Source organism: Rosa rugosa, chromosome 1, assembly GCF_958449725.1.
Source record: "Rosa rugosa chromosome 1, drRosRugo1.1, whole genome shotgun sequence".
Taxonomy (NCBI): domain Eukaryota; kingdom Viridiplantae; phylum Streptophyta; class Magnoliopsida; order Rosales; family Rosaceae; genus Rosa; species Rosa rugosa.
Genome location: NC_084820.1, coordinates 5,136,814 through 5,148,478, shown reverse-complemented (window position 1 = coordinate 5,148,478; position 11,665 = coordinate 5,136,814). Strand labels below are relative to the sequence as shown.

Below are 11,665 nucleotides of genomic sequence, written 5' to 3'. Positions count from 1 at the left end.
ACGACAATTTATTAACTGAAAAAAGGCATCGTCTTCTTCCCCAAAAGGCAAAACCGACCCTTTCCACAGTCGTCTTCGTAAACGACAAGTCGTTTCCTCACACGCACATGTATGGTTTTTGTTGATTGTAATGGATTTCTCTCATTAACTAACTAGGCTTTTCTGTAACACCAGGAATGTGTCTGCACCCACTGAGAATCAAGTAACAGTAAGAACTGCTCATATCTCCGGAGTTTCAATATTACGAAACATTCTCTAAGGCCCCCAAATGTAGTTCTCAGTTTTGACGTTGTGTAATTTATGTGTAGGTTCCAGCGGCTCAAATGAGTAGTGGAGTCGGATTGAGTAGTAGTATTCGGCAGGCTAGAGATTTTGCAGTAGCACAGGCACAACAGGATGGTGTCCTTGGAAACTTCAAGATCTTTGATTCACCCTTTGGCAATTTTCTTGTTCCTGTAATTCCAACTGGCAAGGAACTAGCTGATGCTTAGTTTCCTGTATGTATCAGGAAATGTTATTACATTACATATGTGTAGAAGAGTGTGTAAGGAGTTTTGTATAACTTTTTTGACGGATAAAAATTGTGAATGAAAGATCCAAATGAATTGAAATGTGGGTGCGTTTTATCCAGTTTCAATTAAACAAAATTAGGGTGAAATATATTCATGAAGAAGCAAAATCAGATCATATATTCGATCAAGAATCGAATAAAAATGGAAGATGAAGGTGTCAAGTCCATCTGTCTTGGCCAGCAGCACACAACTTTTCCCCAAATCTGAGTTGACAGATTCAGCATTTGTTAGTTTTGGGTGTTGCAAACATTGACAACTTCTGCATACTCCACCAACCAATCAGGTTCTGTAAGCAAAGACCTAACTTTGATCCTTCCAATAACATTCTGATCCATGAAGATAATAAGATGCCCATAAATGGAGGAAGCTTTGTCCGTGTCCCACTGGAATTGATTTCTCTTTATAACACTATGGTTATTTGGTTAGGCAAGGTTTGTTTCTTATTCTGGACCACTTTTTGGGGTTCCCATCTGTCGATGGAAACTGAAATGAAATGGAAACATCCTATAAGCGACAAATACCGGTATGAAGCCGATGTGGCTGGTAATTGATGGCCGGAGATCGTCTACCGAGTTAGGGTAATATCAGATGTATCACATTATAATACATTTTATAACGCATAACTAGATACAACTTCGACTATTAATGTAATAACATTTATATGCACTCATAGTCTTTAATAAGCCCGGACATGAAGGGAGTCTAATGATTATGAAGCGCCCCGCACACCTGATTGTCTAAACATTATATTGGTATGATTGAGATGAGGCTACATAGACCACTTTAATAATTCACTTTTTGTCAACATGACTAATACATCTATTTATATAAATTAGAAATACGCGATGTTTGAGCAAATTTTATAAGCTTTTCGGATTTATATCCATTGAAGAAGACAAAAAAGAGATGAGATGTTTGAATGGTAATTACATTGTGTCAATATTACTACTGCAATCCGATCTATTTTTTGTAAACCAAAAGCTAAAGCATACACGATTCTTGTGCAAAATTTATATATTTTTAAATTTTATATCTATTGAAAAAGTAATGAAATCACTGAGCGCATAAGAAAAAAAAGGACCAACACTGAATTGTCAACTCTTTTAGAACTTTTTAATCCTTACAAATCGATCAATGTGCAATTTTTTTTTCAATTCCAATTGGCAAATGCTTAAATAATAAAGTAATCTAGCACACAATGTGGTCCAAAATAGTTTAATTGATTTTATTATGTATGTACATTTCAAGCATAGAGTCAAGAAACTTGTTCTCATAGTTGTAGTTTTGGTGAAACCACTAGTTGAATCTATAGTGAATGGTTTCACATCCAACTCAAGCGCCACTTGCCCTCTTCCTTTCAATGATGATTAATTGCTGACTTGGATTATAGTCAATTTTGGACAATATATTTGTGAATTTGATAATCAACTCAGATTTAACATTTTTTGCTAGAATAAACTTAGATTTAACATGTACCATTGCAATTCTCTAAGGGCCCAACTATTTTAATCCCCTAGACTTAAGGACAATAGACCACACACATTGGATGTAACATCTTTCTTCCTTGTTGTTTATTGGAGTATGATTAGACTAATGCAAATCATAGTTTTGTTTTCTCTTGAGCTCTTCAATTCCTCTTATAGTATTTTTCCTTCACAATTAGTACTGGGAATTTTTTTGACGAGTTAGTCGTAGGATTTCATTTCAATGTAACCCGTGAAAATTCACTTTATTGTCCTATACCCTTTACATAAATCATTCATATAAGACTCTTTATCTGTTTATCTTATATGCAATCAACAAATGCTCAATCAAAATAATATTGACCGTCTATTCATAAATAGAACAAAATATTAATAAAAAGGTTAACTAATTTATATGTTTATCTGATATATAATCAACATCTGATAAATACTAAATCGAGATCAAATGAACAAGTTATCGACTACACAAATTGTAGATAGGATCAAATGTAATAAAAAATCATTAATCTACTGATTTATATGATTTATAATGATATCAGATACTTTATCTCAGATAAACTTACTATTATTTGATATGTATTCGATATCAAATACTTGATCGAAATCAGATTAACCAAGTTATTACCTAATCAAACACACATTTTGACATCTTTGTTAGGATCACACACCAAGATGCAAACCTTTCCTTTTTGGAAGCATTTATGTTTTTGGGTTGGAAGCCAAGAAAAAAAAAATCCCAACTTTACGCATGACCAGATGAGCCACCACCTCACACGTAGCCTTCCCTAAACCTGAAAACTCCAAAAATCCCCTACACCTCCAATGGAATCATGTTCGTCCATATGAACAGGGGGGTGACACTGACAGCCCCATTCTCGTAATTTCCCCTCCCAAAAAAAAGACCCCCCCCCCCCCCCCCCTCTTCCAAAAAAGGTAGGAGAAAATTAGATACCAAGTTAAGCAAACAAAAAGATAAACACACGCTTGCTTATATTTACTCTCCAAATTTTGCAGCAAATTTAGCATTGGCGATTTTCCATTCGTGTCCCTAATCGATTCCGATCTGGGCTTTTATTCTTCTTCTTCTTCTTCTTACATTTGTTCAATTCCCAATTCAAAAGTCTTGATGCAATTACAAAAGCTCGAGTCTTGGCGTCAATTCGGATTCAGAACCCTCTGAAACCGATCAAGATTCCATCTTTTTGAGTCGAATTGGGAGATTTTGAGCTCAGTCGGCGGTGGTTATGGGGAAGGTGGCGGTGGGCGCGGCGGTGGTGTGCGCGGCGGTGACGTGTGCGGCGGCGGCGCTGCTGGTGCGGCGTCGTTTGAAGAGCTCGAGGAGGTGGGCCCGGGCGATGGCGATACTGAAGGAGTTTGAGGACAAGTGTGACACGCCGATTGGGAAGCTCCGGCAGGTCGCCGACGCCATGACGGTGGAGATGCACGCCGGGCTTGCGTCGGAGGGCGGCAGCAAGTTGAAGATGCTCATCAGCTATGTTGATAACCTCCCCACTGGGTATTCAAAACTCTATTATCACCTGCCCTAGTTTTAGTTTTACTTTCTCTCTTTTCAGTTTTCTTCGTTTCTTGGGGAATTGGGATTGAAAAAGACTCGTGATAATTTGAAAGTTTGATTGCTTAAAAGTCACTGTTTTGTTTGAATTGGTGATTTTACTTGTTTGTTTTGTTAATTTATGTTAGGAGGGGGTAACGATATTGAGCTTGTTTTGCTCTTTATTTCTTGAAATGGTGTGTTAAAGCAGATAAGAGTTGGGTTCCGTTTGTGTTGTGCTTGGTTTTCTTTTGATCAAAGTTAGTTTCATGATTCTGTATTGGGTCTACAATCTTTCTTTTCATCTTTACTGCTTTAGTTTTGACCCCTATCACCTTTGCCGTTTCCATCTTTTTTGTGTGGTCATCTAGTTCTCCTTACTGTTTTACCGATTTGCCTCTGGATATTGGTCGTAGGATACGAAATTCTTGCTTTTTCATGCAGGTTGCATATGTATTCGTTTTGGGAATAGTGTTTTTTTTTTAATAGATCTACTTCTAGAGATGATGGCCTGCCTTTAGGAAAGGTGGTGGTAACGCCATAGAGTAATGAACTGGGAGTTCACTTCACAGGGTTGGAAAGTTTGCAAATTTGGACTTTATTGTTTACTTATTAGTTTTCATGTTTGGTATGTTCTTCTTGGTGTGTGGCTGTGTTATGTCACGACTCACGAGTCCTGTGTTCAGTGTGCTTCTAGTTTTCTACTGTATTTCAATTGGAAAAGTGGGGCAGCATTAAGTTGAGGGCCTATTGAAAGATTGTTAGAAATGATTGTGTAATTCATAATTTAGATACTAAATTCATAGAAATTGAAGTCTCATGCTGGGTAGACTATATTGATGCTTTCTGCTAATACACTAGCTGAATAGCTGATCTTGTTGAGCCCTATTGAGGGCCTATCGGAAGCATAGCTCAGTCCCCTTACTTTTGTCCTTAATTTTTCAGGGATGAGAAAGGTCTATTTTATGCATTAGACCTTGGTGGGACAAACTTCCGTGTCCTGCGTGTACAACTTGGTGGGAAGGAAAAGCGTGTTATTAAACAAGAATTTGACGAAGTTTCAATTCCACCACATTTGATGACTGGGACATCAGAAGTTAGTATTTCTTTAAGCAATCTAACAAACTTGCCTAAAGTTGTTTGCACTTGAAACTAATTTGTCATGATTTGGTTTCAGGGATTATTTGATTTTATTGCTGAAGCACTAGCAAAATTTGTTGCTACTGAAGGAGAAGGTTTTCATCCTGCACCTGGTAGGCTAAGGGAGCTGGGTTTTACCTTCTCATTTCCCGTATGGCAAACATCAATTGCTTCTGGGACCCTTATGAAGTGGACAAAAGGATTCAGTATTGAAGATGCGGCAAGTCTTCATTACTTTGACACTTCCTGCTGTATTGACTTTGCTACCTTTTGTCTTTAGTTAGTTATGTAGGTCATATTTGGGTTTCGCTTTGCTTTTCAGCTTTCTATGATTCCATCCATTATCTTACTAAGCATAAGCTCTACCTAAACATTCTTTTATTCATTGAATATCTAATCCATTTGAGAGAATATCAGTGTGTCCTCTTGTGATAATTTCCATTTGTTGATATGATGTAGGTTGACCAAGATGTGGTGGCAGAGCTCACCAAATCAGTGGAAAAAATTGGCTTGGATATGCGTGTTACAGCTTTGGTAAGTCCAATATGTTTTGTGATTTCAACAGCTCTGTTTTCCTGTTATGCTCCGAGGAGCTGATTTACACCTGGTTAATGTTTAATTGCTAAATCAATTTTCGAAAATCCTAACTTGCCAGGCTGATGCAGGTTAATGATACAATTGGGACATTAGCTGGAGGTAGGTACCACAATCCGGATGCAATTGCTGCTGTCATTCTGGGCACTGGAACAAATGCCGCTTATGTAGAACGCGCACATGCCATTCCAAAATGGCATGGTCTTCTACCTAAATCAGGAGAGATGGTTAGTATATGATATATTCTGCTGTCAAAATTAATGGAATTATGGTTGATTCACAATGTCATAATATCAATGGCCCCTAGCCTTCTGGAAAGGAATTTTTATGTTTGATGCCTTCTTCCATGGTTAATTTCTATCCATTTAGAACAGAGCAGTCAGAGCTAATCATTTCTTACATTCATAAATAGGTAATCAACATGGAGTGGGGTAACTTTCGTTCATCACACCTTCCCCTAACAGAATATGATCAAGCCCTTGATGCTGAGAGTTTGAACCCTGGAGATCAAGTAACTACCAAGTTTTTTTTACATGATTGACTTATGGTAGATGGCTTGATCTAGATTTGACCATGGATTTTATTTTGTTTTACAGATCTTTGAGAAGATTATTTCTGGGATGTATTTGGGAGAGATTGTGCGCAGAGTTTTGTTGAAGATGGCTGAAGAAGCTGCCTTTTTTGGTGATACTGTTCCACCCAAACTGAAAGTTCCTTTCATATTAAGGTATATGGCGATACTTTTGACTGATTGTTTGGCCTAGTATTTTGTGGCAGTGGCAACTTCTTTTAATATTTATTCAGCTTCAAGTATGGATAGGCTTTCTGCATGTGTTTCATTGAACCCATTTGTAAGTGGAGTAAGTGTTAGCGAGTCTTTACATTGCTGTAATATTTGCAGGACTCCTGACATGTCCGCAATGCATCATGACTCATCTCTGGATCTGAAAGTAGTTGGGACCAAACTCAAGGATATCCTAGAGGTACTTTCCTCCTACTCTTTGATGAAATCATCACTTTGCTATCTCGCCTCCTTATAATTTCTATTACCTTTCTCGCACTTTCTATTTTGGAAGGGTCTGTTAGCAAACTGAAAACAAGAAAAGGTTAAAATGGCTATGTCTTTCATCGAATCACTTTTTCATAGAGTGCGCATGATAGGTCATGTTTTTGTTGTCTAGATGGTCATACTCACAGTTCTAAGAGCAACTATAATTCCTTTCTATCTTATAATTCTTCCCAAGTCGATTTCAAGACAGCAGAATGAGTTTTGGTTTTTGATTTGTCAACAATTGTCAGATCTCCAATACATCACTGAAAGTGAGAAAGGCTGTTGTGGCATTATGCGACATAGTTGCCACTCGTGGGGCCCGCCTCTCCGCTGCTGGGATCCTGGGAGTCCTTAAGAAGTTGGGTAGAGACACAGTAAAGGATGGAGAGAAGCACAAGTCAGTGGTAGCAATGGATGGTGGCTTGTTTGAGCATTACACTGAATTCCGCGTCTGCATGGAGAGTACTCTTTATGAGTTGTTGGGTGATGAAGTTGCTGAGCACATCTCGGTTGAGCACTCAAATGATGGGTCCGGAATTGGAGCTGCTCTCCTGGCAGCCTCTCACTCCCATTACCTTGGGGCAGAGGAGTCGTAAAATAGTTGAGACCAGGGTAGATGAATGAAGTGTGACATTCGCAATTTTTGTATATTTTTGCCTTCCCCTTGCCTTTTCACAACTTGCTTCGGAACAGTTGGAGCTGCTCTGAGCTCCTATTCCGAAAGATGTTGCATCCAATCCTTAAGTTATGGTCCTTTGAGCTTGTAATTGGCAAAGGATCATAATTGGCAGTTGGAGTTTTCAGTTGGCTAAAGCTTTAGTCAGTTAGTGTCACAGCCTGTTGTTTTGCTCCTTTCTGGGTGCGTAGGCTGTGTTGGTATAAGTGTATACGATCGATTCTGCTGGATTACATAATAAAATGGGGGAATGTAAACTGAGTAGTTATCTTTTGCGGAATATTCTCTCTCGTTCTCTATTAATAAAACCGGAGTTTTATGGGCTATCACAATCTTTTTTTGGTTCCTTTTCCTTTGCTGTTGGAGATTCTATCGTGATGATTGTACTTGTACTAAAACGAAGAATGGACTTCTATCATCTGCAGTCTGAAATGGTCGCCGTACGGTGCTCCTCTATTAAGGGGTCTCAATATATATATATATATATATATATATATATATATGCAAATCATAAACTGCCTACAGGCATCTCATATTAGCCTACATACGCTATCTAGCATCTCATATTAGCCTACATACACGTCTTATTTCCCCTTTTATTGGTGTCCACTTCCGGGAATTATCACACATTCGTTGCCAAACCATCTTGATCTTCCAAAACTCTCTCCCGCCTCGAGTTCTTGAGGAGAGGAGCAGCGGCATATTCAGTCTTTTCCCTGCGAACTGGTGGAGGACAAGTTCGAACCAAGATCTGCAGAACGTCCTTCATAGAAGGCCTATTAGTAGGAAGTGTCTCGGTGCACATGATGCCGAGTCTGAAAACAGCGCACATTTCATCCAAGTAACAGGGTTCTTTGACGTCCTGGTCCAGAGCACTGGCGATAGGTTTGCCTTCTTGAGCACGACGCCACGCCCATTCGGCGAGAGAAGTGTTTTCATCACCTTCATTAGGTTCCCTACCAGTTGCCAACTCCAGCAGGATGACCCCGAAACTATATACATCGATCTTTTCATTCACTCTTCTGGTATGTGCATATTCTGCAATCAAATTGAGAAGATGAGTTAACTAATTTGCTCACAAATAACATATTTCTTTGGGAACTAACTTGAGCATTTTTGTGTATAGGTTATTACCTGGAGCCATGTAGCCAAAGGAACCAGCAACAGCTGACATTGTGGCAAGGTCTCCTTGCTTGACCAACATCTTGGCCAGACCAAAATCTGCTATTTTTGCGTTGAAATCAGAGTCCAATAAAATGTTACTTGATTTCACGTCTCGATGCACAACGGGTGGAACGCAGTCATGATGCATATAGCAGAGGCCCTTAGCAGCTCCCACTGCAATCTGCAACCTCTTAGGCCAGTCCAGAACAACATGATGGACTGAACTTGAGAGGTTGGATAGGTATGGCCTGTTTTTCTTGTGCAACCATCGATCTAGGCTTCGATTGTCTAAGTACTCATATACAAGAAGTTTCGAAGTCTCACTGGATATGCAGCACATTAGCTTCACTATGTTAGCATGTCGAATTGAGCTCAGTATCTCGACTTCTGCAAGAAACTCTTTTTCAAGCCTCTCCACCATGATCTTCTTGTTGGTCCAAATCCTCTTCGCAGCTACAAAATCACCTGTACGATTCACAGGTACACGATAGACCCTCCCTGATCCACCACTTCCAATCACATTGCTTTCTGTCAACCCTGACAAGATTTGTGAGATGGTGAAATTCAACCTCTGAAATGCAACGAGCTTCCAGTCTGCGTCTGATCCAGCCTTCCTCCAGCAACCTCTAACAAAGAAGATTAATAAGGACAAAACCAACACGAACAACACCGCGCTTAGACTTAAGATCAAAGCAAGGGACCGAGTTGAAATCTTGCTGGAATTTGGCGATTGAGAGCATATATTGAGATTCACAACACTGGTTCTTGCACAAAGATCGGTATTGTTCAAGAAGCTTGTATCATATGCAGAGTTTTCAAATGAATTTGGGATCTCGCCAGTGAGGAGATTTGAAGAGAGGTTGAACTCATCGTTGAGTTTCAGATGGCCAAGTTGATTTGGAATTTGACCTGAAAACTGGTTTTCAGAAAGGTCCAACACAGTAAGGGCGGGCAAACCACCAAGTATCTCTGGAATTGGTCCGGAGAGTTGATTTCTACGCAGATCAAGAGAGTTTAGTGACATTGCATAATCTGATGGAAGTGGCCCGCTAAGCTGATTCTGATGCAGGGTCAGAGTCGTCAAGCTCCGAAGAGTAGTTAATTCCTGAGGAATACTACCATTGAAGAGGTTGTTACCAGCATCAAAAACTTGCAGATTCTTACAGGAAGACACCCTTCTTGGAATCTGACCTGAAAACTTGTTATCTCCGATTTCCAGCCTTTGAAGATTATATGACATCTTCTCAGGAAGCTCACCCGTGAACGAATTGTTGCTCATCATCACATAACTCAAATTCAATGCATTCCACATACCACTAGGAATGTCCCCAGATAGCATGTTATCATAGACATTGACTATCAGCAGACTATCACAATTTCCAAGAGAGCTTGGTAGCTCCCCAGTGAGACTATTCTCATAAGCAACAACTGCCACAAGCTTACCATTTTTACACAAGCCGTCTGGCAGCTTTCCGGTAAGCCTATTCACTGAAACCTGGAAATCTTCGAGCAGCGAATGCTTTCCAAGCTCTGGAGGAATTGTTCCTGACAGGTTCATGTTGAACATTTTGAAAATCACAAGATTTGGCAGGCGGCCAATGCTCTCTGGAATCTCACCTGAAATATGATTTTCGAACAAACTCATATCTGTTAACTTGGTAAGGCTTCCGAAACCTTCTGGTATCGGCCCTGTGAGATTGTTTTCGGAGATGTCAATGATGCTCAAGTTGAGTGCTTCAACCACTCGAGGAATCTCCCCTGAAAGCCTGTTCTTGAACAGATATATAATGCTCAAAGTCTTCAACAGAAACACACCGCTTGGTATATTCCCGCTCAACTTGTTCCACGCCAAATCCAATACTTCAAGTGCTTCCAATTCTCCAATAGATTCTGGTATTTCCCCAATCAAATTTGCTTCGCGTATCTTCAATATCTTCATCTTTTTCAACTTGGTGAAGTTAAAAGGTAGCTTCCATGGCGCCATTTTGGGAAGCCAAGAGAGCCAGAGTTGCTCAAGATTGGAGAGGTCACCTATTTCAGCAGGGACAGAGCCGTTGAGCTGGTTCATGTATATATCCAAAGTAGCCAGCTCCTGTAAGTTCCCAATAGACGCCGGAATGTCACCGGAGAAGTTGTTGCCAGCAAGGTTGAGGATCTTAAGCTTAGGCAATCTGTCGATGTCATTAGGAATTGTACCCACAAAGTAGTTTTGCGAGAGGTCTAGATACTCTAGCTTGGAGCAGTTATAGAGAGACAAAGGAAAACCTCTCGGGAGGGAGTTATTACCAAGGTCAAGGTGTGTGAGGTTGTTGAGGTCACAAATGAAGGGTGGAACTTCAAGGGTGAGGTTTACGCTGTTGAGATTCAATCCGGTGACGGAGTTTCCGGTGCAGTTGATCTCAGGCCAGTTACAGTGGGAACTAGAGTTTGATGATGAAGTCCAATGACTGAAAGCTCGTGGAGGTAGCCAATATGACTTTAATTTAAGCAGGACTGATAATTCCTTGTCTTGAAGGGACTGAGAGTTTGCATGGATGAAGAAGACGAAGAAGATGAGGAGGATGAGAGAGGGTTTTGGGGTTGGTGTAGTCATTTGGATATGGAGGTTGAACTGTTTCAGAGCGTGAACTGTTTCATTTGGATATGGATAATTGGATATCGAGGTTGAACTGATTCATTTGGATATGGATATGGAGGTTGAACTGTTATGGGGATGATGATTCAGAACAAAACAAGCTGATTAGAAAATGATGTGATCCATTTGGTTTTTAAGGGACTGAGAGTTTGCATGGATGAAGAAGACGAAGAAGACGAGGAGGATGAGAGAGGATTTTGGGGTTGGTGTAGTCATTTTGGATATGGAGGTTGAACTGTTTCAGAGCGTGTTAGAACCATGGGGATGATGATTCAGAACAAAACAAGCTGATTAGAAAATGATGCGATCCATTTGGTTTTTAAGAGGTGGGAACGCAAACTAGTCGTGGAAATTTGGGGATGTTATAATAACATTATTGGAGGGTCATCATGTCATTTGGCAATTTAGTGGAAGACCTGGAAAAATTGGTCAATGGAAATACGGGACACCACTTTTAACAACTGGTGGAAGATCTGTGCCAATCAGTTAGCTGTTAAATTTTGTTTTTGCTCGATCTATAAGCAAGAAATAGTAATATAGATCAACTAGTTGACTTGATCTTATTGTATTGCTGCTTTAGAAAGAGGGACCAAAACCACGTGCGCTTTCTAAGTAATTTCCGGGACATAGACGAGTGTTATTCTATTAATTTCTGAGTTGGATGTTTACCAGGTTAACATTCTACATTCTATTTTGTTAATGAGCGAGTTAAACATATTATTATGAGCGAGGTTAAATCACTATACTATGTTTCACGTCACTCAATTTGAAACGTACGGGCATGTTGGGAGTGATGT

At 39.8% G+C, this 11,665-nt stretch overlaps 2 protein-coding genes and 1 long non-coding RNA gene across 3 annotated transcripts; 2 read left to right on the top strand and 1 right to left on the bottom strand.

Annotated features, from left to right (window-relative positions):
* The first annotated feature begins 3,004 nt into the window (after positions 1-3,004).
* LOC133712136 (hexokinase-1-like) lies at positions 3,005-7,395 on the top strand. Its single transcript, XM_062138226.1, has 9 exons — positions 3,005-3,572; positions 4,554-4,704; positions 4,786-4,968; positions 5,208-5,282; positions 5,414-5,569; positions 5,755-5,853; positions 5,939-6,069; positions 6,244-6,325; positions 6,642-7,395. Exons 1-9 carry the CDS (start codon positions 3,301-3,303, stop codon positions 6,987-6,989), a joined length of 1,497 nt encoding a protein of 498 aa, XP_061994210.1. The 5' UTR covers positions 3,005-3,300; the 3' UTR covers positions 6,990-7,395.
* Positions 7,396-7,489: 94 nt separating this feature from the next.
* LOC133712128 (receptor-like protein kinase 5) lies at positions 7,490-10,900 on the bottom strand. Its single transcript, XM_062138222.1, has 2 exons — positions 8,204-10,900; positions 7,490-8,107 (listed from the first exon to the last, which is right to left on the bottom strand). The coding sequence occupies exons 1-2, from the start codon at positions 10,824-10,826 to the stop codon at positions 7,692-7,694; spliced, it is 3,039 nt and encodes a 1,012-aa protein (XP_061994206.1). The 5' UTR covers positions 10,827-10,900; the 3' UTR covers positions 7,490-7,691.
* LOC133712152 (uncharacterized) lies at positions 10,710-11,536 on the top strand. Its single transcript, XR_009847211.1, has 2 exons — positions 10,710-10,838; positions 10,897-11,536. It is a non-coding gene; the product is annotated as an uncharacterized LOC133712152 (long non-coding RNA).
* Positions 11,537-11,665: the final 129 nt, after the last annotated feature.